The sequence below is a fragment of the Lissotriton helveticus genome, chromosome 6, assembly GCF_964261635.1.
Source record: "Lissotriton helveticus chromosome 6, aLisHel1.1, whole genome shotgun sequence".
In the NCBI taxonomy this organism is placed as follows: domain Eukaryota; kingdom Metazoa; phylum Chordata; class Amphibia; order Caudata; family Salamandridae; genus Lissotriton; species Lissotriton helveticus.
In genome coordinates, this window is record NC_136067.1 from 91,162,168 (window position 1) to 91,189,897 (window position 27,730).

The window sequence follows — 27,730 nt, forward strand, 5'->3', positions numbered from 1 at the left end:
CATCTCAGTACCTATAGCAGGCACCGTGACTGGCTCGCCTGGGAAATGCCCACATGGTCACTGGAGACCCTTTGGAAAGACCCAGTGGCAAAGAAGTGGAGAGCAGAAAGGATCTTGAGATATGCTGGTATTGCATGTGAGCAGCAGGTCACAGAGTCAAGTTCCTGTTTCCACTCACATACCATATCCAAGATGATTTCTGGAGGGAAACGGTACCTGGCCCTTACATCCTGGCTGGACATTCCAAATAGGTTGATCCTCTGTCTGAATATCCTCTCTGCTCTCCTCCTCAAGTAGTTTTGCCGCATGGCAAGGGGCAGTGCTACAAACACATTCAGTGACATCCTGAAAGGGTTTGTTTGTGTCTGCTCTGCATTTATGTATGCTGCAGGGCTGGGATTGGCTGCAGTGTGTCAGCTGATCTATGGTGGGGGATGGTAGGCACTTGGACAGGTGTTTACCCTTGGCTAACATGACCAACTGCCAAAATTCGTATCTTCCGGCCCGGAATTGGAAATTACGGCCGGAATCGGAAATTACGGCACAATGCCAGAAATTGCGTACCGGAATCGGAAATTCCGCCGCAGAGACATAACTTCCGGCCCGGTGGCGGAAATTACGGCCCGGGTGCGGACGTAAAGTTAGTAGTAGTAAGTCTATTCTATGAATACCAAAAGTAGTAAGTTCATTCTGTGAATACCGAAAGTAGTAATTTTATTCTGTGCATGCCAGAAGTAGTAAATGCATTCTGTGAATACCAAATAGTAGTAAGTTTAGGATTTAGTCTTAAGTTCATTCTGTGAATCAGGCCCTAAGAGTTGTGCTTCACTTTGCTTCCCCCACCTGAGGGGTGGAGTTGGTAGAGATGAGCACACCTCTCTTCCTCACTTGTTTTTCCTGCCGGTTCTCCTGCCCAAAGTGGGGATCTGAACCAGTGGGGACCAGTTGATGAAAGCAGCAAGTGCCCTGGGGAAGCTCACAAAGGCGGCAAGCCTTTGAAGCTTCCCCTTTTTGAACCCTGCCCATCCTGGCGGAGGAGGCTTGGCACCTCGTCCCAGGATGAGCATTGTTTCAGGCCCCCGAGATCAGCAGGCTCTCGACCCAGGGGTCCAGAAACATGTCTGGTGGTGGCAGCTGAAAGCAGCCACTCAGCCTGGACACTAGTGGTAGGTCGTTTTTCAGAGGGCATCTCTAAGATGCCTCTGTGCGCATTTTCCATTAAATCCCACACTGGCATCAGTGTGGGTTTAATGTGCTGAGAAGTTTGATACCAAACTTCTCATTTTTCAGTGTAGCCATTATGGTGCTGTGGAATTTGTAATAACAAACTCTAACCAAGATATACTATTAATGGCGGCAGCACTACACTTACAATGTCTAAGAATTGGTCTAGACACTGTAGGGGTACAGGGCTCATGCACCTGTACCTTCACAACTGGTATAGTGCAACCACCTAGAGGTCACCACTGATCTATGCCAGGGCAGTGGGTTGTAAGCATGGCACACAGGGATGTGTGCCATGCCGACTCTTCACTTTGTTCTGCACCAAAACACGCAGCCTGCAAAGGCAGTGTGTGAGTGTAGTGGTACAGTGTCTCTAAGGGTGGCACAATACGTGCTGCAACCCTTAGGGTTCTTCTCTGGCCACAGTGCCCGGGGTACCTGTGGTACCATTTGCCAGGAACTGACCTGTGGCCATAGATGCCAATTGGATGTTTTTTTCAATGCAAGTTTAGGGAAATAACATAGGCCCTGGGCACCTGATTGACAGGAGCCCAGGGCGCACTCAGTCAAAGCACATCAGCAGTTCAGCAAACAGTAGGGGCTACCATGCAGAAAGAGGGTTCTTTCTCACATGGACCTCTCTTGCTTTTTAGATCTTGCCTGAGCCAGTGCATGCGCTGCTCTGGCTGAGACATTTAGTGTGCAGGTTTTGAAAGTGCTGCCTGTGGCCTAAAGCTTGCGTGCACATGAGCGTGCCTGCGCGCAGCCGCCATGTGTTTTTCCTCCGCCGCACTTGATCGCGATCACTTTCACTTTTGCGGGCCGTGCGGCTGTGTCACTTTCACGGCCACGCAGCCAATGCTTGTTCATTCTTGCTTTCCTTCTCGCTCTATAATCATTTCATGTCTCGGTCTAACATTTTCTCTTTCTCAGCACTGCTCTTTTATTATCTCTCTGTTTTGCATTATCTTTTCCTCTTACTCTGTTTCAATCTAGCATTTCTTTTTTATTTGTGCTTTCTATCATTTCCTGATTCTGTTTCACTCGTATTCTCTCTTTCTCCACCTCTCTCCATCATTCCTTTCAAGGCCCTGATTACGAGTGGCCTGGTTAATTGTGATATACGTGCTAACTTTAGCAACCGCAGTTACTGTAATTATGAGTTTACCATTTACCGAGACGCTCATGATGAGGGCACAAGTCTATCTACAGCACCCGTGTCTTGCTGTATAATTCTCTCTTTATATGTTTCACTATTGTATTCATCTGTCTGTGTTTCCATCTATCCTCCATGTTTTTATCTTTTGCTCTTTGATCCCTCTTTCCCCTTATATTTGTATTCCTTCTGCCTCTTGCTCTGTATCACTCTTGATCTGAATCACATCATTCCCTGCCCGTGTCTCGCTCAATCATTCCCTCTTATTGTGTCTTTCTTCCGTTCCATCTTTTGGTTTTCATTCTGTTTCACTCGAGCCTTCCCTCTTTGCTGGTTTCACTTTCATTCGCTCTTTCTCATTCTATCATCCCCCCTCCACTTTGCTCTTTCATTCCCTCTTTCTGCGTCTTGTTCTGTCGCTCCCTCTTTCCCTCTCGCTCTTTAAGCCTTCATTCTCCCTCTCCTACTGCCTTCTTGTTTCCTTTCCCCTCTCCCTGCCTCTCTTCCAGCCTGTCCTCTCTACCCCCACAGTGCACACCAGGCGAGACTGCTGCAGCCCCATCTCCTGCAGCCAGGCTCTGCCCAGGTCCTCTCTGTGGGTAAATGTTAAGAGATAATCAGACAGCTAGGACCACAGGCAGGCCTGAGCCTGCTGCAGAGAAGGGTCAGCGAATTAAGGCTTCATAAACTGCTGCAACCTCTAAGCCATGGTTATAGCCAGAGGGGGGCCCTTGCTGGCTCCATCCGGCGCTTCTGTGTGTGTGTGTGTGGGGAGGGGCTGTTAGTGGGGCTATGTCTGTTCCCTGTCTTCTGTATCTATTTCTACATATGATGTTTATTCGGATGTGCCTATCTATGTGTGTGTGGGGAGGGGCTATGTGCGAGTCAGAGAGAGAGGGTGGGTTATTGGAAAGTTCAGTGTTCCCTACCATGGTGAATTGGTCCTTTCTATATTTCAGCCATGAACTATTACATGCATAGTCATGTGAAGTCAATCAGTGATTACATACTGGCTAGGAAGAGTTTCAGATTTTGACCAGATGGAAGGCCATAGCATAGGTGGTGTTAACTTGACATGATCTTCCAAATACAGTAAACCTAGTACCGAATGGTAGGCATACGTGGGCACAGTAGGAGGTTCAAATGACAGTCTTCTCAGGAACACATTCTCACTAACCTGCATGTGTGTTGTGTTACAATTCTCCCACATCAACACAGAAATACATTGTGCTTTGTTGATATTAATCATCGCATCTAAGGGGTTAGAACCTAACTTGCAGGGAACCTAAAACTTGTCTCAATGGTTAGATCAAATTCGGCGTTCTTTACTTTCATTAGATCCACCCAATTACACTTATAATAAATATGTAACCCCAGGTACGTGAAAGGTGGTGGACGCAGATGTTTGGTCCAGGACTCATTTTGCCTGTTCAAAACAAGTACAATTTTCCCAGAGGAAAAACTAACGGAAACCTGCGGAAATAGGTGTGCAAACTTACTTCCTGATTAGTGGAATTTGACTGTTTGCTTTCTCTATGTTTAAAACCAGTGGTGGAAGAGGCAGACTGCTGGTCAACATAACGTGTATTTTGATCACTCACATTACAACTTGGGGAGATTTCACTCATTAGAATGGAGGCATGGCGGAGGGGGCAAGATGGCCGCTGCAGCGTTGTGCTGAGAGGTCGCATTCATCTCCTCTCCCGCACAATATGATATGATGGATGCGTAGGATGCTGTGCAACCCAGTGAATACCTCTGATGGAGTTGGGGCGATGGTGGCACAGAGGAATATATTAATTAATTAATTAATTGTGGGTTTCTAACGCGCTAGAATCGACTCCCGAAGGAGTATCTCTGCGCTATAGACCACTGGGGAACCCGTCCTGGCTTTCCCTGTGAGATGGTCCCTACTGGGTATCTCCAAGGTGAAACCAGGCATCCCCAGCATATGTGGGGGGCCATTGTGGAGATGAGGCAAGCTAATGCCCAGAGTTGCCGAGTGTGATCCCTGGTTAGAGTAGGCACCAAGGCGAGAATTATCGAGTCTGCTGACCCTGGTCCACGACCCTGCCGCATCGGGAATTGAACCCTGGTCCCGGGCCGTCCCCTGCTTCCGGGTCTGCCACCTCTAACCAGTGAGCCACACCACTCCACATGATTATAAATATATCAAGAAGCAAGCCTTTCGGATTGGACTGGCCTGGATCTGGGTCAAGGGAAAGGCTGCAAGGATACTCGACAGGCAGACCATGGCACCTAAGGTACCCGCCCGAGTTGCAAATCAGGAGAAGGGGGGCGAGAAAGGTAAAAAGGTGCCAGACCCTCCGGCGACGAAAACAGGAGCGGCTGTCACTGTAAAAGTGGTACCCTCGCCGGGAAGATTACCGGGACGATCAGAAAAACATTCCCCCCCCCCTCCGTCGGAGAAAGGAAAGAGAGGAGAAACGCGGGGGAAACCAAGCACGGCTGCTAAAAATAACGATGGACACCCAGTGGAGGTCCGCAACTCGGCCAAGGTTAACCCCGGGAAAGGGGATGACAATAACAAGAGTCGGGATATGGGAATGCGGCAACCTACCCTGGCAGAGATTCTTTCAGCGAAGATCCCCGAGCAGCCCGCTCCCCCTCTCGAAACTGACATCTCAGTCGCTTCGGGAAACGTCCTTGAGGACGCAATAGACGCTGAAAGTACAGAGAGTCTGGTTGCCAAGCAACGGCCAGTCTCAGCGCAGAAGGAGGATCAGAAGACTATCGCAGAAGCAACAGGCGAAGTATCCGATAGAGGTGAGCCACTGAATGGGTCTAAAGATGGAAGCAGAGGGGGACTCGGGAGGTCTCCAACCATAGACACGGGGAACACGACCGCTGACATGCTGGGGGCTTTAATGCTAGTCGAGGAAGAGATGAATGCCTCGAGGCATGCGGTCGGTACCTGGGGCAGTAGGGATAGCCTAGCAAATAAGAATTATCCAGAAGCAAGCACCAGCAAGCAGACGCTGGGAGGAGGGGATTGTGCTTCTCTAGAGGGAGAAGGAGAGTTTTACTCGGTAAACGAAGACTCGGAATCAGTACTATTGTCCGATATTAGTCCAGAGGAGGACGGTGAGGAAGTAACTGGGTCAGACTCCAGCACATCGGGAAAAGACTCAACGATGAGGAAAGACATACGAAAATAAGGAGACAGACACCTGGATCTCCCGGGCACCCCGAGAAGCGATTACTGTGGGATTACTCTGCGACCTCGCAGATATATCACGATGAAGATAATGCTAGTGCTAGTGCTGAGGGTGCCTCAGCCGGGCCTCCTCCCCCCCACCGGGATTCCTTTGACACTTTATTCTCCACTCTCAAACAGATGCAAGGGGAAGCAAGGGCGGAAAGCCGCAGAGCAAGACAGGACTCAAAGAAAATCCAGAATACTTTGAGGAAAGTTAATAAACTGTATGACGATCTTGTGGACCGAGTAACAGAGGTTGAGGAGCGCACTGGCAGTCATTTAAATTAGAGCAGGAGAAGCTGGCGGAGGATATGCGTTGGAAGATGGAGGACTTCGAAAACAGACAGAGGAGAACAATGTCAGACTGCTGGGGGTGGCGGAAGGGGCAGAAGGGCAGGACGCTAGGCAGTTTGTGATTAGTCTGTTGAAGGGGGCCTTCCCAGAGTCCAAGTGGCAGTGAGAAAGGGAGATACAGAGGGCACATAGGTTCCCCTTCGCAATGAAGAAAGCCCGGGGCACAGGGAGCGATAGCCAGAGGAACCATCCGAGGGCGATATTAGTGAATGTCGGGAACTTTTTGCTCAGAGAAGAGATTATTAGCAAGGCAAGGCCAGATAAAAGGAGGTCATTTGAAGGCATCACCTTCTTCGCCAGGCCTGACTTCTGTCACGTCAGCGTAGAGAGGAGATGGAAGTTAAGGCAGATGATTGCTCCTTTTCAGGCCCTGGGCCTGGAAGCATACCTTCTGTTCCCTGCTAGGCTTAAGGTAGTCGTGAGGGGGAAACCCTGGATGTTTTCTTCTGAGATTAAAGCGGAGTTATTGTTGGAAGAAATGAGGAAGCAGAAGGGTGGATAATGGAGAGCCATGGGTGCTTGCACACAACACTGTCTTTCGGACCCAGGTATAAGGGTTAAGGGTAATGGGTAGCACAATACATCTAAAGTACTTAGCGGGAGAAGGATGCGACTAGCGCAATCTAAGGCGGGCACACATAGGTCCTTTGACCTATTTGCCTGTAAGGGGGAGGGGGGGGGCAGAGCCGGGGAGGTGGGGGGGAGAGGGGCTCAGGGGAGGGGGGGAAACAGTACCAATTTTTTCTTTGTCACTATATGTTTCAGCACATTGTTACTCAGTTAGAACATACGATATGTATACAAATTGGTTTGATGACTTTAAATATTATCTGTCTTTGGCTATACTCTCCAATGTTACTGTTATGGCATGCAGGATAGCATCAATTAATGTATGTGGTCGCAATGAGATAAATAAGAGGATGAAAGTGGCAGCGTACTTAAAAACCTTGCGCCTAGATTTGATATGTCTTCAAGAGACCCACATAGAAGGGAGTAAGACGTATCTCCTGGAGCAACTAGGGTTTAGCGTGTTAGGGACTAGAACTAGAGGGGTAGCAGTCTTGGGTAGGCGTAGGGATGTGACTATAGGGAAAAAGAAGGAAGATCAATGGGGGAGGTGGGTAATTTTGGAACTAAATTTTAGGGGGCAGAAATTAACTCTCGTTACAGTCTATGGATCCACAGATGACAACCCAGACGTGTTTCAATTCCTTGATACAGAGTTAGCTCAGTGGCCCGAGCCCATAGTGTGTTGTGGGGATTTTAATATACACGATCCAGAGAGTTCATTTATTTATTTATTTTGAAAGTTTTATATAGCGCGAACAAGATCTTTGCAGATATCAGAGCGCTTTACAGAGCATACATAACAGGCCATTAGATATGGCGTACTTGTGGGTAATAAGTGGGGTGGGGTAAGCATAGGAGGGAGCATAGTAAAACAGTTACATCATTTGCACAGCCAGATGGGATATATCGGGAAAGGAAGAAGAAAGTATACAGGGCATTAGCTGCTATGGTCTCTCACAATCCCTTGGTGGACCCATGGGTAAAGTTACACCCGCATCTGGATGGGAGTACTTTCTTCTCCGCCCCACATAAAGTAATGGTTAGACTTGATTATTTTTTATTTTCTAATTCCTTGCTCCCTGGGTCACAAGTCGAGAAACTCCCTCGGGTTATATCAGACCATAGCCCGATGATTCTCACACTTAAAATTAGTCAAGCAAAAAGAACATCCTCGCAATGGTCTTTCGAGAGAGGCTTGTTAAAAGATTCTGTATATAGGGAACATATGACATCATGGATCCAATATTTTCGGGATATTAATAGAGGGACAGCAGCTCCAGGAGTGGTATGGGACACCTTTAAGGCCGAAGTAAGGGGAGAAACAATGAGCTTTGTCTTAGCAAGGCAAAAAAGGGAAAGGGATAAGAGAGAGAAGATAGGACAAAGACTATTAAGAGAGGAAGGAAATTTGAGCAGGGCAATAGTACGAAACCTACCCCTAGAAGAACATCTATTTAAAATTATAGCATTGAAAGCCGAAGCCGTTGAAGGGCTAGCCAGGCAAGCAGCAGACAATTATTTAACGAAGAAGGAAAGAACGTATGAATTCAGCGAGAGAGTAGGGCAAGTTATGGCAATTAGAACTAGGCAGAGAACAACCGCAGCTGAAATAAAAGAAATTAGGGATATACAGGGGAATTTGGTTGTGGATCCTAATTTAATGAGGTAAGTTTTTAGGAGGTTTTACTCAGATTTATATACCCCGGAGGATTCAGCGAGACTGGTAGACATCGGAAATTATCTTAGGAATATTTCTCTGCCGATAATGTCCGAAGAAGATAGGGTGATATTGGAGGGACCTTTACAGCTGGAAGAACTTACTGGTGCCCTCGGAAGTCTACCAGTAGGTAAAGCAGCAGGGCCGGATCAAATCCCGCTCGAATTCTATCAAGTATTTAAAGATGTGCTTTTGGCAGATATGTTCTTCATAATGCTGCAAGCACAATTAGGGGAATCCAGCCCGGATTCCTGGGGGTCTGATATTATTGTAATTTTAAAAAAGGGGTAGCCACCAGAAGCACCAGGTTCTTACAGACCAATTACACTGATGAACTCAGATGTAAAAATATACTCTAAAATGTTGGCAAAAAGATTGGCAGGGGTTATTGAGCAGTTGGTAACCCCCACACAGCATGGGTTTATACCCGGTAAAGGGACAACACAGCATGTTAGGACTGTTGTCACTATGTTCGACTCTGCAGGTGTCCTAGGGAACCCTGTCGCAGCACTCTTCCTAGACGCTGAGAAAGCTTTCGACAGGGTCTCCTGGGACTATCTCTAGCACGTAATGAGGTGGTGTGGGATGGGGGATGCATTTTTAAAAGCTATACAGGCCCTTTATACCACCCCAACTGCTAGAATTAGAGTTAATGGAGGGCTGTCAGCTGCAGTAAAAATCGCTAGGAGGACCAGGCAGGGATGCCCCTCCTCGCCCCTCCTATTTGCGTTATATCTTGAGCCGTTATTGCGGCGATTTGAAACTAACCCGGAGATACCACCAATGAGGGTAAATAACTGTACTGTGAAGACCTTAGCTTATGCAGATGACGTAGCTATACTAACCCCGAACCCTACCCTAGCTATAAAGGAGGTAGAAGCCAAGGCCCAGGTGTTTGGGCAGATTTCGGGCTATAGCTTGAATAGATCTAAAACGCAGATCATAAAGAATATATATGCTATATGTGATGACAACAGGGTGGTTAGCTCTGCAGTGTATTTAGGGGTTTCACTATCGGCGGATTTGGATGTGGTGGTTGAGAGTAATTTGACTCCATTGATCTCTAAGATTAAGGGAGATCTGGAGAGGATGAACAATCTCCATCTCTCTCTTATGGGTTGCACTAACGTGATCAAAATGTTGATTTTGCCCAAATTTCTTTATTTTTTTAGATCTATCCCCATGGTTTTTGAAGTTAAATGGTTTAATTTGCTAGAAAATGTACTGAATAGGTTTATTTGGGCACATGGGAAGACCCAGCGGTCTTACAGATATATGTCTCTCCCGAGAGAGCGAGGGGGCTGGGGGGCCCCTGACTTCAGTATCAAATGGCTGCAGCACTACAGTATATGCAGGGATTAATTTGGGGTGGGGGACTTGAGCAAAGAGTTACGACCATGTCCACGGAAGTCTACTCTGTAGTATTGGGGGCGGAGGCAGAAAATAGTTTTTTAAATAGAGTGGAGTTTGGGTACTGCAAAAGGACAAGATTCAAGACTGTAGTGTCAGCAGTCAGGATCTGGAATGCTCTTTTAAAAAAGATGGGTTTAGGAAGATATAACAGATATGTCCCGCTGTATAAGAATAAATCCTTTCCTGCAGAAGTTTTTGCTGATTTGACAATGGCGGGATGGGCACAAAAAGGGATTATAGAGATTGGGGATTTAATGGATGATGAGGGGATAGTTCAGTTTGTAGACCTCACCCTTAAGTATGGTTTCGAAAGAAGGGATTTTTTTAAATTCTTGCAGGTAAGGAGCTTTCTTAGTCACAAGCAGGGTGGTAGTGTGGGGTTTGGCAGTAATGAAATTCTGGAGAAGATAAAATTAGGAGGAGATTGCACAATTAGATCCTTTTATGCATGTCTTGCAAAAGGGAAGATTGATGATATGAATAAAGTTAGCAACAAGTGGGTTGAAAAGTTGGGGGGGGCCTGGAAGCTTTCAGGAATCTTTGGACATGGGCCGTACCATCTTATGCTTGGGTCCCCAGCAATCTCAGCATTATAAGACTTTGTACTCATTGTATCACACCCCAGCTAGAATAGCTAAGTGGGGAGGCTCCACCGGTACCACCTTCCCTCGATGTGATGCAGTGGATGCAGATATTGTGCATATGTTTGCTACCTGCCCCCAGCTATATACTTTGATTAAAAACGTAGAAGAATTTCTTGGTAGCACATTAAGACTACGAGTACAGTTGACACCTATGTGGATTTTGTTGGGGAGGGACATGGGGGGAGAATCTGCTCACAAGGAATTTATGTTTATCGCTACCGCAGTGCTGAGGCTGACAATAGCAAGAGCATGGTTGGATAAGATCCCCCCGGGTATGCAAATTTGGCTGGCAAATCTATTAGCTATGTATAATCTTGAGAAGGCAATTTATGCACGAAAGGGAAAAAGGGGAAGAAGGTTAGGTTTAAAAATCTGGGAGCCAATAGCGAAATGGAAAGAGTGCATGGCATTGCAGGACAATGTAACATGAAGCATAGGTTCTATCAAGTTTAAGTTTATGAATGTGTTTTGGAAATGTATCTCGTATCTTCTATTTTATTGTTCTATTCTTTTTGCTTAATTTCAAACCAGATAGGGTAAATCATGAATGTAAAGTTGATTGGTCAATGTACAATATATACAATACAATGTGTTTACTGGAAAAAATAAAAAATATATATATAAAAAAAACAACTTGGGGAGATTTATCAGACAGAGATATTGGAATGAAGGAGTCTGCAAGCTAGTGAGTTTATGATATGGGTAGGTGCACAATTGGTAGACCTTACATCCACACCCATAATAGACTAGAGCTACAAATAGATTGTAAGAGTTTTATAAGCCTTTCTAAAATTAAGATAGTAATTCCACGATTTCAGTGGGACGTGAGGCATATGCATATAAATCCGCTTTCGGAATGAATGAAAAAATTATGAATTATGGCTGAGTCTGAATAATGATACGTCAGAAATCTACAGAACAATTACTATATTTCTTCTTTCGATTTTTAACATTGGTTTTCTGCATGTGTCTATTAAAAGCCTTTCTGAAACTTGGCACATATCAGATTTGTTTGCTATTCCAAATATTAGAAGCATTGTTTGATATAATGTGCCATTGTTTGTGTTCAATTATGGTTTGAAAAAAGGGATTGGTGAAATGCTTGAACAAATCTTAGCCCTAGGTATTGACTCAGGGGAATTCAGTTCCTCTTTCTTTTGCCCGCCATTCCACCTCAGACAAGAACCAGACACATGCAAATCAGTCATGCTTCTGCTCCACTAGTTTCAGTGCAGTTTGAACTGTCAGACAAGGCTCTCTCTGAAAGAAATTACAAGCAATCTAAGACCAGTTGCAGCGTATGTGGGCCTTTTTCAGTCGGGTGCAGCCTAATAAAATCCAAAAAAGAAAGAAAAGGGCTGCAATTGTTGAGTTGCTTCAGAAGAAGCAATATGTTGCTTATATCCTTGATTCTTAAACACATTCTGTATGAACAAGCATTAGCATAGCCAATAGGTCTCGCTTTTGGGACCTTATAAGTATTTAGTTATGCAGCACAATATCCTTGATGCAACATCAACTGTTGCATGGCTAAACACTTATAAGGTCCCAAAAGCAAGACCTCTTGGCTATGCCAATGGTTGTTTCTTGTGCACTGGACTTGCCTCTTTTGGCACCTGTTGCTTGTTTCTGCACTCTCTTCCCTCTTTCTGCACCTTGCTTGCTTCTTTCGGCACCTCTCTTGCTTCTTTTTGCATCCCTCTTCCTGCACCCTTGTTCTCTCTTTCTGCACCTCTATGTTGCCTGTTTCTGCACCTCTCTTGCCTCTTTATGAAGTTTTCTTGCCTTTTTCTGCATTTGTTGCTCTTTCTGCACCCCTCTTGCCTGTTTCTGCACCTCACTTGCCTTTCTGCACTGCTCTTGCCTCTTTCTGCACCCGTTCCCTTTCTGCACCTCTTTTGCCTGTTACTGCAACTCTCTTGCCTCCTTCTGCACCTCTGTTGCCTCTTTCTGCATCCCTCTTGCCTCTCTGCACCCCTGTTGCTCCATTCTGTACTTATCTTGCTTCTTTCTGTATCCCTCTTGCCTCTTTCTTCACCCTTCTTGCCTTTCTGCACATCTCTTCCCTCTTTCTGAACCTCACTTGCCTCTTTCTGTACTTTTCTTGCCTCTTTATGCACCCCTCTTGCCTGTTTCTGCACCTCTGTTGGTTCTTTCTGCACCTCACTTGCCTCTTTTTGCACCATTCCTCCCTTTTACTGCACCTTTCCTGCCTCTTTCCACTCCTCTCTTGCCTCTTTCTGCACTTCTCCTGCTTCTCTCTAAACTTCTCTCGCTTTTTTTTGTGTACTCAAATGGGAAGTGGAAACTGCCAAATTTAAAGGTCTGTATGCTCTTGAGATTGAGGTATATGTCTACTTGTACATGAATTCTTACATGTGTTATGCATCTGAAGATGGTAGCTTAAAAAGCGGGTAGCTTCTCCTGTGGGTGGTAAAATCTTCTCAGTTCTGCTCTATCATTCAATTGCACAGGTAGACATGTTTTATGCATATTGGTGTTATAGAACCCCTCAAATATAGTATTGAATACCCATGTGCCCTGAATTATGAGCAGAAAGAAATGCATACACCTTTTTGTAAAACACATTTACAGGGTAGGCTGTTTGAAACACAGGTATTCAAGTATGTGTATGTTTATTTTTATGTAACATGTCACTAGGTAAAAGCAGACAGACGTATGCATACCTTCACATACTTGGTGAGACTTACAACAGTGATATGGTTAGGATTGCTATTTTACATTCGGTAGGCATAACATACTGAGCAGTCTATGAATAGTGAACCTTCAAGAAAAAAGTGAGGTTTAAGACATCTTGGGAAAAAGATTAGTGATTTGACTACTCTGTATGAGTCTGTGGTAATTTACCATCGAAGTAGGCCTCTTTCTGCACCTCTTTTGCTTCTTTCTGTGCCTCTCTTGCTTCTTTCTGTACTTCTCTTGCTTCTTTCTTGACCTCTCCTGCCTCTTTCATCACTTCTCTTGCTTCTTTCTGCAACTGTCTTCCTCTTTCTGGACACCTGTTGCCTCTTTCTGCATTTCTCTTGCTTTTTTCTGCTCCTCTCTTGCTTCTTTCTGTACTTCTCTTGCTTCTTTCATTACTTCTCTGGCTTCTTTCTGTACCTTTCGTCCTCTTTTTGAACCTCTCTTGATTCTTTCTGCACTTTTCTTGCCTCTTTCTGCCCTTCTCTTGCTTCTTTCTGCACTTCTATTGTTACTGTCTGCGTCTTTATGTCTCTCTCTGCACGTCTTACCTATCTAGGTGTAGGTAGAAATTAGCATTTAAAAAAACCTTAGAAATTCACTGAAAAAACCACAGATCTCAAGGACGTTATAGTTGGGAATTAGCATTTAAAAAACCTTAGAAATTCACTGAAAAAACCACAGGTTTCAAGGACGTTATAGTTAGGCTGACATTTTACTCGTACAAAACCAGAGAAATGTGTCCGTTATAGTTAGCTGAGCTAACTATAACTTGCATTCCCGCAATGTCCTGCTGATGCCATCACATGATCAGTGATGTCATTTGAGATGTCATCAGTGATGTCACTGACCATGTCACGAGTGATGTAATATGTGACATCATCAGCGGTGCATTGCGGGAGCGCCAGTTATAGTTATTGCACACAGATTAAATGGGTTTGCCTAACTTGAGCCGCACATCACAAAAGTTATGCCAATTTTGATAAGAACATCAATTTATAACAAAAGGCAACTATGGCTAGGGTGCTCGTAAGGTATATGACACCTACCCACCAAAGTGTCATTCAGTCCCAGAATTCAAAAGAACCTGGGTCACACATATAAACACAGAATACCTGAGCACACCAATATCATTATTTCCAAAATCAATAATGTAGATATTACTCCAAACAGTCTGTAATGTCTCAGTGCCCTATGTATTTTGGATCCGAAAATTATCAAGAAGAAGAAGTGAATAGTCCAAACAAATATTCATGGGTCGAGGTCTGTTTTTAATTTCACAGTTCACAAGAAGAAAACAGCAGCCGACGCGCGTTTCGCCCACAGGGCTTTTTCAAGGCTCGTTATTGATTTCTCCAAGCATCTATGATTAACAATATTCCCTTGGAGGTGTATCTCATACACGAATGGATGGTATTCCGAATATTTGAATGGGCTTTCTTTCCCGCAGATTATTGTCGCATGTGTGCGCTCCTATTTTTCACTCAACAATATGATAGTTGTAGCCCCAATGTGGAAAAACTTGTCCTCTTTCGAGTTCTACATTCCATCCTAGAGTCCAGTTCCATCCATTAAAGAATTTTAGGTTCCATTGAATCTTGATAAATCCAATGGTGTACTTTTCAACTTCTAAAAGCACAAAGCGTTGCGCCCACTCGTACTCCTTTTTCAAATGTTTTAGTTATGGTTAGACTTGAACAGAGCTTCAGCCTCCTCTACGCATTTCAAGAATATCAGAAATACCTGGGCCCAAGTCATCCTTGTGGCTCTGGACCGGGCTCAGAGAGTCTGGTATCCCAAGATGTTAAGCATTTCCATTGGTCCTCTGATCAGGCTGCCCCTTTGGGAGGATCTTCTGTCACAGCAGCAGGAGAGCGTTCTCCAACCGGACCTGTCAACGTTCCGCCTTCATGTGTGGAGATTGAGTGGCAACAGTTGACAGCTTTTGACCTTTGGGCCGAAGTCTGTAATGTTATCTTGGCAGCTCGGCGTCTCTCCACCAAGATGGTATATGCCAGCCATTGAAGGAAGTTTTTGGCATGGTGTATAGACAAACAGGTTAACCCCTTATCTGCACCCCTTTCTCAAGTCTTTATGTTTATCCTTACCCTGGTCCACCAGGGGATGTGCATTGGGCATGTTAAAGGGTTATTTAGCTGCAATCTTTGCATTTCTTTTCTAGCACTGCCAAATCAGCCTTCCCTTTTCAAGTCCCCTATTGTACAGAGGTTCCTCAAAGGTCTACAACACATACATTCGCCAACTGCCTTCATTATGCCTCAATGGGACCTCAGTTTGGTTCTTACTTTTTTGTTTGTGTTCCCTTTGAGCCACTTCACAACTGACATTTTTCAGACACTCACCCCTGTCACAAATCTGTTTTGAATCCATCATTGCACTTTAGCTCACTTTACCACCTCAGTTCAGGCCCAGTTATATGTAAATTAGTCTTGACCCTGTGCCTCATGGGAACAGTCCAGCGTGAACGGCCAAGCCAGGTCTTCCCTGAACCAGAATCAGGCGTCCTGGGACCAGTTTCGCGGTAACACCCCTCATCAGCCAGGCTAGCTTGAATGCAGTGCCAGTGAGCAAAGGACTAACGTCTGGGTGTATCCTGCCAACCTAGGGAGAACAAAGCAAACACAAGGAGATGATGGACGGAGCGCTGAAACTTTTCAGACACTCACCCCCAGTCACAGATCTGGGTTGAATCCATCATCATTCTTTATCCCACTTCTCCACCTTAGTTCAGACTTAGTTATATGTAAATCAGTCTTGGCCCTGTGCCTCATGGGAACAGTCCAGCCCGAACTGCCAAGCCAGGTCTTCCCTGAACCAGAATCAAGCATCCTGGGATCGGTTTCGGGGTAACACCCCTCCTCGGCCAGACTAACTTGAATTCAGTGGCAGAGTGAGCATGCATTCTGTCCATCAATTGTTCTTTTTACATTGTTTTTGCTCTTAGGCTCTTTACCACCAAGACAGCCTTTATGGTGATACTTACATCTGCCCAGAGGTTTAGGGAACCGCAGGCACTGTCATCTTAGCCTCCGTACATCTCTATTTACCTAAACCGGTCCTTTGGACTCGAGCATCCTTCTTGCCGAAGGTAGTCACCCCGTTCCACGTAGGACAGTCCATCACCTTGCCAACCTCTTATGCTCCACCTCATCCTATAAGAGCGTTGTCGTTCAACAAACGCACACAACTGTCCCAGATGGATGATCAACTGTTCATGGGGAATGTCAAGACCTCGAAAGGACAGGTTGTGCAGAAATGAACCACCTCTAGATGGATTATGCCTTGCAATAAGATCTGCTATGAACTGGCCAAGAAGCAACCCCCTTAGGGCTTGCATGATCATTCTACCAGGGCAAAGGCTACGACTGCTGCATTAGCACGCTGAGTTCCAGTCCTGGTCATTTGTCAGGGTTCAATGTAGGCTTTGCTGCACAAGTTCACTAAGTACTACTTCATGGACTGTTGGGTCTATCAGGATGAGCACTTTGCCCATTCAGTCCTGCACGACTTCCTAGAATAAATCAAGTTCACAGACACTCCTTTGGGGAGGTATTGCTTGGGAATCTATTCTAAGGAAAGGAATCTGCAGCAAGAAGTCTTTATCAGATGAATACATTACTTAACTACGGTAACGCCTTATCTAGGAGAGACTATCTAGCTGCAGATTCCTTACTGGTCAAACCTTCCTCCATGCTCTGCGAACATATTTTTAGTTACATAGCTGCTCCCTTTTCAGGGCCCTAATTTCACATATCAATGGTCAGTGTTCTTCGTGGCTCTGCGCTCCTGGCGTGTAAAGTCTTGAAAAGAAACTGACAACAGCATGCTGGGGTGGCACCTATATAAGCACTGTACGTCACTTTCAGTGTAGATGATGCCGATGCCACAAGGAGCCTAACGATGCCCACTGCCGGGACGCAGGGTACTGTTAACGAACAATTTCCGGATCCAGAATAATGCACCAGGCTACATCTAAGGTAAGAAATCTGTGGCTAGACAGTCTCTACCAGATAAGGCATTACCAAAGGTAAATAACTTGTTCTTTTACCCTGCAAGAGTGTGTGGACAAAGAAACTGACCTGTTCAGTTGCAATCTGATATATGTTTTTGACAGGGGATGCCATCTTGATGATGATAACCATTTACGGCTCCACCGTAACTGTTCTTCTTGACAAAGAAATGGACACACCTCCACACACACAAAAAACAAGATATTTTATATGCTGAAGGTGGGCATTTCACATCTCAATACAGCTAATCAGTAGTATGATAATAGCTGGAGAGGTAATGCAAGATAGCTTCCAGGAGTTTTAGCCTGTAAGAATGAAATTTGAGTCAATATATTTTCAAAACATATTTTTGAAAAACAATGTTCCAAACAAAGTAATCAATAGAAAAAATGGGTGGAGCATGGGTGTTCCAAGTATTTTAATGCAAACCCAGATTTACAAAGACTTGTAAACCTGGGTTTCTGTCAAAATGGTGCATATATATGAGACAGAGGCATAGTTCTCCTAGTTACTTCTTATTTCCATGTGTGCTGCATTTTGCAGTACATATAAAAAGAGGAATATGTTTCTATCTATTGTTTTTGTGTAGGAAGGCGTTCTTTTCTGCACAAAAACAATCCTGCCTGTAACATGGCACCCATGCACTATGGTGCCAATGTGCCTGTGCTGGTGCTATGCTGTCTCAAGTGTGCTAGCACAGGGAGAGCAGAAGAGTGGCATATCTTAATAGATATGGCACTCTTTAGCTTCTAACTATTCATGCAACACAATAACTTTGCTCACTGCCCTGCTTTGTGTCAACTTTCAATAAATACGCCCCCAGCATTAGCCCAGACAGCCTTCCTACACAGACCATAGGTTTTCACAGCGATTCACTGTAAGTATATGTGAACTTTGCTTTTCAACATGTGCTATGTGCCTTTCCTGTGGGCTTTAATCGCTAAATATGGTTGTATTATTGATATGACATTTTAATTTTCTCCTGTCAAGAATGTGGATTTAAACAGGTTATTGTGCATTTTTGAAAATGGTGCATCCTCACAACACTGTTATTTGTGGAATAATGTTTGCGCCTTGTCACACTAGTGGATAGCACAAGATTGTGGTAATACATTTGAGACATTAAAATAAACATGGCATGCGCGTAGTTCATAAAAAATATCCTATAGCTTTTTACTAATATTATATTGGCCAATTAAGTGATAGTCCGTAGCAAAGTTTATCAGTGGGTGAAAACACATTCTTCTTATTTTTTTACAGACAATATGGATCAACAAAAGAAGCAAAGAGCCATGCGGGAAGCTCAAAATAATCGCCTAAAAGCCATGCTCATTTGCTTTAGAAAGATGCACACTATGAGAAAGCGAAAGAGGACCAAAGAACTGTAAGGTCAGCTGAAGCAGCAGCAACACCGCTGGCAATATTAGCACTAGCAGCAGCAAGCCAGCACCACCTGTAGCAACACTACCACACCAGCAACTTCAGAGGCCTAAAAGGAAGAATAACCAAATGCTACTAAGGCCCTCATTATGAGGTCATGGCTAACTTATTTTTCCTGTGGAAACACGTGTTTGCACAGAGGTCGGAATTACGAGCTGTGTGATTATTATTACACCCTTGCAGTTCTCCCAAGATTAATTCCGGCAGGTCAAACTGCTGAAAGTTATCATTGGGAAAAGGCCTGGAAAAAGGCAAAATATGCAGAATTCTGTTTGTTAAACAATGATCCATTGTATGCCTTGTTTTCCTGTTAACTCAGAAAAAGTACTTGCTACAATTGGAAAATGCCTCACTGTGGTGTTTTACCATATGTGGTAAATACCCTACCCTATTCCGACAAACTTGCAATGAGGTCCTACGGCTAATGAGACAAAATGCACAAAGATTAAGAAACCTGCAACGATACTCCAAGAATGTGAACATGTTATTATAGACAATAAAATAATTATGCTGGGATGCCAGGACACATCGTACACCAAGGTACAACAAATTTAAATGTATATGATGACAATGCCCAATACTGAAATTATGAGAATGAGGGTGTGGTGTATTTTGTGTTTTTAACAAAAACATATTAGGTTTACATATTGTAGTATAGGTAGGGTTTAGAATCTTTATAATTGCTATAAGTAGGGATTAGAGGGAGGGGAACATGTTATAGTGTCTGTGAAGATATATGCAGTAGTAATGTGTACAATAGATTGACATGTGTATTCAAATTGTAATGTGTTTTAGATTCAATATGATATTTTATAAGGGGGAGTTTGATTTTGAATGTGTTTAACATTGGATTAGAATAGATATATGAACAGAAGTTGCTGCAGCCAGGAACCTAACAATATACTGTTATTTATTCTGGCTTTAGATAAGGTTTTACATTTTAGAGTTGGAGTAAGTTAGTTAAGGTGTGTTTAGTTTTTGTATTGTTAGTCAAAAAAGAATGTTGGTTTTATGAGCAAATCATACTACAAACTGAAATTTTTGAATATTGACACCTGCTTATCTGAATGTTCTGAAAATTGTAAAACTTGTAATCTAATTCAATACGCTTCTTGTAGTATGATATTTATGTAAAATACAAGTAAAACAGTTATTGTTCAAATTATGGTTGAAATATTGTATACAGCATAGACAGAGAAATTTACAGGCCTAAAAATATTATACAACACAGATAAGTTTACTGACATTGATTTTAATGTTAGTAAACATAATTTGAATTACCAAATGAAATGCAGAAGAAGAGTATGTGTGAAGTAGGGCATAGAAATGGTAATGACCTAAGTCCTTTTTTCTCACAGTCCCTTCTGAGAAACAATTTGATTTTATGATTCTAGATGATCAGATGTATCTTCTGCTAAATCAGATAATCATCTTCCCACTCAATGGAAGCTCTGGCAGCAATATTCTATAGAGTGGCACATCCCACTATAATATTGCCAAACATCTCTGGAGTGTAGAGTGGTCTACCTTCTGCTTGATCCAGGCATCTAAGTCTTGATTTAAAGATCTTAAAGGTTTTTTAAAGGCACATAAAATGTAAGTTGTCCCACATAGCCCTGGTAGTGCTCCCTAGGAACACATGACTATCATTAAGTACGACACAATGACCTGGAGTCTCTGCCCTGGGATCACTTATATCAAATGTATTCTCACTAACAGCACTCTTCTTAGTCTGAGCTATGAGAAGCCTTGATAGTATAGTTGCCAAATCGGTGCATGTTGGCAGGCCTCCGTATATCCAGTCCTCACCTTTTACAAATCGTTTTATCAAGTGGCTGACAGTCCTATGTAGTAAGCCAGAGCCTAATAAGGTGTACCGCAATAAAACTGAAACAGTCTGCAGTAAAGATTCCTCATGGTTGAATCACTTCCTGCAGCCTTTACAGCTTCCAGGAGGTGCTCTGCATTCAGCTGAGCGTTGAATAGAGCTGCATTTTGAGTTCAGGTTCAGGTTCTTGCCCTTGTTGCTATTTACCTGTTGTGAGAGTTCAAATGCTGGTCACCCTCGCAGTGTGTGACACTTGAGTTGTGCGCTATTGATGTAGTGTTTCTTTCACTGATTGGACCCTACTTACAACTGGACCTTTTTTCATTAAACTTGACAACCTATTGGGACCTAGAATTAATGGCCCTAATATGCGTTATTTGAACCAATTGGAGTAACTCAGCTTATAATAATGCGTAACACACACAACTTTGTAATGTAACGAGACGTCTCCATGATTCAAGACTATTGCTTCAAGCTGCAAAGTCTCTAACACTATGTAATTTACTTATTTATTTACAGTTTTGCAAAGGGCATATGTTGTGTTCATAGATATTATGTCAAGGAATATTGTGAGGTCACACAGGAATGGGAGTCTTCTGAATGTAGGAGGCAGTTGACCAAGAGTTGACTTGTTAACCACGCCAAATGGCAGTTTAGATTGCAGGAATACTGTTGTTGCATTGAGTATATTCCATGGATCAAGAATGTCATGGCCGATTGCCTTTCCTGGCTGTCCTTGAAGAATTCAATGGCTATGGTGAATATTGAAGATGACGAAACAGTGGTCATTGAATTATCAGTGGTAGCTCAAGGTGGCATTTCTGAGCAAGAGTGGGTGTCCGCTATGAAAAAGACAGGCAGAGTTTTGCAGGTGGTCATTCCTAATGTCACCAAAAGTTGTCCAAGTTCCAAAATATCAGATGCTCATACAGATGTGTTCCGTCATATTGCTCTAGAGTTGTTAGTTGTCCAGGTATTATGCATAGACTGGATACCTTAGTGGTAACTAGTGCTTTAGATCAAAGTTACTGGAGTTAGCCCATGAGGGACATATTTGAATGGGGGTAACAAAGAGAAGAGTGAGAGATGCTTTTTTGGTGGGCAGGAATGGACAGGGAAGTGGAACAGTTTGTTAGGGAGTGTAGGTTTGCGCTACCAGTGACAAGTCTCAGGTTACTGTTCCAAGCCCTAGAAGTTCTGTTCTAGTGCCAAACAAGGCTTAGCCAAGCTGACCCTTGATATTATTGGTCCTTTAAATGTGATTAGCCGGGACAAGAATTATAGTGAGTGATCACTTCTCCAGGTGACCTGGGGTGAGTTCCGTGCATAATATACCTAGATGAGAGATGTTTGGGAGAATGTATTTTTCCATGAAGGCCCACCAGATGAGATTGTCACTGACAATGGACCACAGTTTGTTACAAATGCATATGAACTGTTTCTCAGGGATCTGGGTACTAGGAGCAGATGCAACAGAGTAATAAAGAAAATATTCAGTTGTCGCTGGTTGGTGGTATGAATTGGATGCAGGAAGTGAAGAATTTGTTTTAGGCAATAAGCACCACTCCCAATGCTGACACCATGGTATCTCCTTCTGGTTTGTTTAAGGGTAGGTTACCAGGTTCTAAAATAAATGGGTTGTGGATGGAGAAGAAGTTGCCACCTGAACGTTTGTTATTAAGTGTGCATAAAAACAGGTACATAGCTCAAGATCATTATGAAAGGAAGGGATGTTGTTGGTTTGATATTAAGGTGGTTGATATGGTCATGGTTAAAAAACTTTTCAAGAGTGATGAAAGCAGTTCTCAGTTTTACAAAGCCTAAACAAGTGGTTGGAGTGCATGAGTATGCAATAAGATTGGATGGTGGAAAATGTTGAAATAAAGAAAGAATATTAAAGGTATGTGGTGGTAAGTTGTTTTAGATGTCTCCCTGTTTTCAACAGATTTAGATTGTCATGCCTTCCGTTGTCCAACCACAATCTTCAGTTGTCAAGTCTTCCATTGATCAACGGCAAACTTCAGGAAGCTCTATAAGGAAGAGTCCTTTACTACCAGATGTAAGGACTATGTTTTAGGGTGATGAATTTGTGCTAGAGTTGTCAGTCATTCTATGTTTATGTCATGTTCTAAGAGGAGGAAGATGTGTTGGGTTCATATAATCTTACAATGTCATGTCAAGGAATACTGTGAGGTCACATAGGAATGTGAGTCTTTTGAATGAAGTTGATCCTGCTTCCCTGATGGTTGCTTTGGTTGATGCTTAGAATAAATACATGAAACTTACCTCATGTTGTGTCTGCAGCATCTTTTCAGTAAAAAAGACCCACAAGGGTGACAGAGAGCTTTGCTTAAGAACAGTTACAGTACAAAAGCAGTTGAGGTTTTGTTAGGTTACACAGTATGGAGGACAGACAACACTATGAAAGGTGAAAGTTACAATTAGGTAAAAAAGGCAGTTTGTGAAGTAATTCCATGCTCAGAAAACATGGCAAAGACGACAGGGTGACGGCATCCGTCTCCCCCTACACTAGGCAGTAATCTCCCATCCTGTTCAGATTAATCTGTTACACCACATACCAAGACCAAGAGAATCCCTGTAGGACTTCAAGTGGAGTCTGGTCTCTCATCTCATTAGCTCTTGGCTCACTCCCTAACAAAAAAATATTTTGGTAATGATCTTGCTTACTTTGGTAATTTCAATAAGATAAAGGTGTCTGACATAAAGCCATAATTTACATAACCTGTTTTATTTCAAAAATGGAATGTTATGTACTTAACTAAACCACCAGCTATTTATCATTATGATTTTGGGTAGTGGGAAGATAGTTTCCTGAGGGAAACTGGCATGGTTGCCACATACGATCGCCATTTAAACTTGGAGCCTTAACATTTCCAGCTAGTACTGTGTGCTTGTGACTATTCCTCTTTGCTTTGTGCCCGCTCATAATCCAGGCTCTGTCTGCAATCTGTGGCTGCTCATCTTTCTGAATCAATATCCACTGATTCCAAATTTTATCTGTGCCTTCCCTCTCTTTGCTGCATTTGTGCCGAGTTAAAATATACTATGCCTGAGCCTTCCGTCCAGTTAGTCTGTTTCCATTTCCTGGAAGGTACCAAGCAGAGAGCCTTAAACCTGTGCTCTGTGTGTAACTCTAAGCCAGGAACAACTACCCACACTGCCCATCCTTCTAGCTAATAAGTGCCTCATCTTCCACACAGATTCATTCCTTGACACTTTCAGCAGTAATCCAGTTCGTGTAAATGTCCATGGTTTTCCACCAGGATAGGAACAGTGACAATGGTGCACTTAGTGCACAGCTATCCTCTGTATTCAAATGTCAATGACATTTAATTAACTGGCATCAGGTCAAGTCAGTCTGTTAACCAATACAGCTCGGGTTCAATAATCCTAGTGAGACCTCGTGTCCCATTGCTTCCACATTGCAGCACTGGCTCTCCTGTCATAGCTGACCGCTGTGGACAAGCCGGTAGAAAGCAGAGTCTTCCATGGTACACAGCACTTGAGGGGACCCCATCTCCACCACCTTCCCAGCCTGCATCACCAACACCTGGTCAGAGTCCATGATTGTATCCAACCTGCATGAAGAGAGGGAGGGAGGACAGGTGCATTAGGGAAGCGTGTAACTGAGAAGTATGCAACTGCATAGGTTATTTCTCATACAATGAGTTATGGAAGCTTTGGTGAAAGAGTTGAGAGTGAGTCCTACTGATCCTCCATCCATGGCTCTCACTACACAGCTGCAGCTGGAGGCGCACAGAAGGAGGGTGTGCAGAATCACGGGAAAAATATGGTGCTCCATAGAGGTTTACCCTGTAAGCCCCCTAATCATTTAAACATACAGTGACCCTTACTTATCACTCATGTGATGCAATTCAATTTAGTGCTAATCTTTTAAAATAGTAAGTAAATTCATGCTATCTTTTGTTTCGTGTGCACAAATGTGCAAACCATAAGTAAATGAGGGCTAGCAGATTGTGTTCACTCTGGGAGTTGTGGAATGGTATAGCCGCCTCTAGGAAGGAAGGAGCAGGGAAAGCAAGATGCTGTATGGGGCAACAGGAAACACACTTGATACAATAAGGTCTTTTCTGCATATTATTCAATGGACAAAATGAAAGTGAAGATAATATACATTATATTACAAAGCATAAACAGACAGTGTACTAACAGTGACAGTATCTAAATAAACCAGGTTTTGTTATATGGAAAAACACGGTAAAGTTGTGCTCAATACCTGCTCGTGTGCTCTGCAGAGTTCATCAGTGACAGCTGACAACTTAACAGTGTGCTTCAGCAACATACATATGGACCAAGTTACCCTAAGAATTATGCACCGTCTTAAACAATGAACCTGTTTCCCACTCCACCAACATCAGACCGTATACTTATGCTGCATTTTACCAAGTTCAAACTAAATTCCACAGCAACCTTCAGCACTCACACAGAAGGCCATATGACACACAGTGCACCCTCTCACACTAGAACTGCACATTACTCAGACTGAACGCCACAACACTGCACCCTAAAGATACCACAGTATACTACTGACAATACACGGTAAGATATCCACACTGTGTCTCAAGGCACATACACCACATCCATCATCCATCATCCAGTACCTCACTGCACACACACACTGCATTCCACAGAACCCACGCTGTACTGTACAGCACTAAAACTGCACTACACAATACATGCCCACACTGCACCTCATCACAATCCCTGCATCCAACAGCACTCTGAACAGTTAATTTTACTCTGATGGTCTGCCTGCAAGTATGACTTTCGTCTAGGTGTGCCTTACTTTACAGCAGAAATGATGAGTATGTTGCAAAATGTTTCCATTTTCAATATGATATATATGAATTCACAACTGTAGTGTCTAACAAATTAGAAATGATGAAACCGTTTTGGCTTCAGATGAACTCTGTAGTATTGTGAAATAAGTGTTAGAGAGGAATGCGATGAAGGCTGTTTTAGAAATGTGGATTTGCAGTTGCACACAGATGAATAAAGATGTGTAATACTAAGCTTTGTGTGTGGCGTAGCCCTTTGGGGGTACCCAGGCTGGGGAGGGCACTACAACTGGTGATGAGTTACGGGATAATTAACCCATGAATCGACTGTGTTCTCCCAGAGAGTTTGCCATGGTCCTAGCAAATGCCATGTATGTTGCAGTTGTAGTGAGGAACCAACGCTTAACGCATGTGGAGTTAAAGCGCAACTCCAGCCCCATAAAGAAGTTAAAAACTACAAAAGCATTGCAAAGAAATCTTCGTATCCATGACCGAGAACCTGCTGGTCAGACCATGCATAAAGGTACCACGCTGCTACGCAAGATATAGTCATATGCAATTAGGGGCGTGAACGATAAAGGCAGATACATCCAGGTTTTCAAAGAGAAGCTATTAATAATGAAAGTGCAAGATAATGTTACAATTAGAAAGTGTTGAAGACAAGGAGCGCACAAAGAGACACCTAAGGATAAAACAATTATTTACCCACCAGAACCTGAGTAAAGGTAAACGGTCCGACCACAGCGCCAGCCGCTGCAAACCAGATCAAGCAAAGGGGTTGTTTTTTGACAAGTGCGCAACCATCACAACAGTCTCCGAATATCTTCAGAATAGTGAAATGTTTCATTTGGCAGTGAAGGAAGTCACACTTCCAGCTATCATTACAGATAGACGATCTCGAGGCCAGCAAGTCACAAGGCTTCACTACTGAATCACATAACCATAACCAAACTATAGAGATCCACACTGGTCTACAACTTTGCCGCTTTCCTGAAACCACTACCACCTTTCGATATTGGTGATAGACGCATTACTTGGATAAAGGCATTTGATGATTTCTTTGATGCACTTGAAGATACTGATAACAAACAGATTATCAAGTATCGCCAAAATCTTGCTGGTGGTGGTGTAAAAGAAGTCATAAGGAAAATGCAGCGAACTGAAAAGAAGTTGCATATCGTCACATTAAAGAAGTGTTGAATCTCAAGTTCAATCCAATGCTAAATGCTCATACCGAAAGATATGTCTTCAACAAGTAACACCAGAAAGTTGGTGAATCCATTGAAGAATTTCTGGAGAGACTCAACACACTCATCAGAATGTATGTTTAATGAACAATGATAAAGAAGATATGCGTCTGAATTATTGATGGATGCTTGTCAGATTCATTCAAATAATGAATGCTGAGAAAAACTCCAAGTCTGTAGCAAGTGTTAATAGCTACCAGCGCTGAAAAGCGTGCCGATAGACAAGCTGCTGACATGAAGGCCCGAAGAGCCCAGAATGAATCAGTCATGAGTTTGACAAGTAAGCTGAAGCCAAATACTGAAGGGTATAAGGTGATGTTGTTCCGTTAAAAGAAGTTGTGTTATAGATGTGAATTTTTTTGTTTCCACACAAAGGGTAGATGTTCTGCTCTTGGACAGATCTGTGGAGGCTGTGGGAAGTAGAATCATTTTGTGACAGTTTGCAAAGCCGTTTGCATAGGCGTGAAAATAAAATGGCTGCCGAAACGTTCTAAGACATCAGTTAAGACAAATCAACACTAAAGGATGTTGATCATCATCCAAATAATCGTCAAACAGTTCTTCTGTATCACTCTCAAGTGAGAGTGAAGAAAATTATTGTGTCATGTTGTCAGTCGAAGGAAAAATCTGCATGCCAAAGCATCAAAGTCATTCAAATATTGTTCGAAAATTACACTGAAAGCAAATGGTTGTTCAATAGCTTTCTTTATCGACAGTGGTGCATCGATAGACATTACAACTGAGGAGAAATACAATGTATTATCTCCATTTCTGCATCTTACACCTGATAGAGGGTCGCATTCTACCATTTAAACACAGAAAGGGCATTTTTATCGACCTTGGTAGGATGAAGGTCTGATGTGAGCCCTACTTGACAAAATCTGAAAATATGCTAAAATGACCAATTTTCACCATATAAAATCAGCAAATGAAATCCCACGGATCCCCTGAATCCCGGGTTTGTAGGCCCAAGCCAAAGGCCAAAGGCCACCGCCTTATGTTAACAAACTCCACTGGGCCTAAATAAGTTTTAAACGTGCATTTCTAATGTACTGAACACAGCGAGGCAATTGAGCAAACCTGCAAAGTACAGTAGCCTTTCACAAGCCCCATTGCAAAACACCCCCCCACACACACACGTACACAGACCCAGCCAGTACAAGTTGGCACATCTTGGACTCTTGCAGAAATATTGTTTTGAAAGATAGCTTGCATGAAATAAAAGCCGCAGCACCTCAGCACCTGACGTAAGTTCCGCTCTCACATATATTTTTAGAAATGTACGTAACAAAATGTTCTTTTGTCAGAAATGTACAAAATGTTCTCTTTTAAAATATACGTAACAAAATGTTCTTTAAAGATG

The 27,730-nt window shown here is 43.2% G+C and overlaps 1 protein-coding gene across 4 annotated transcripts in view; it reads right to left on the reverse strand.

Annotated features, from left to right (window-relative positions):
- Positions 1-19,708: 19,708 nt before the first annotated feature.
- The window catches only part of LOC144762270 (ATP-binding cassette sub-family C member 10-like), a 1,124,497-nt gene continuing 1,116,475 nt past the window's right edge, over positions 19,709-27,730 (reverse strand). For all 4 annotated transcript variants that reach the window (XM_078647414.1, XM_078647412.1, XM_078647413.1 and 1 more), the window contains one exon: positions 19,709-23,899. In XM_078647414.1, coding sequence (XP_078503540.1) covers positions 23,764-23,899 — 136 coding nt within the window. In that variant the 3' untranslated portion in view covers positions 19,709-23,763. The remainder of the gene's footprint in view (positions 23,900-27,730) is intronic.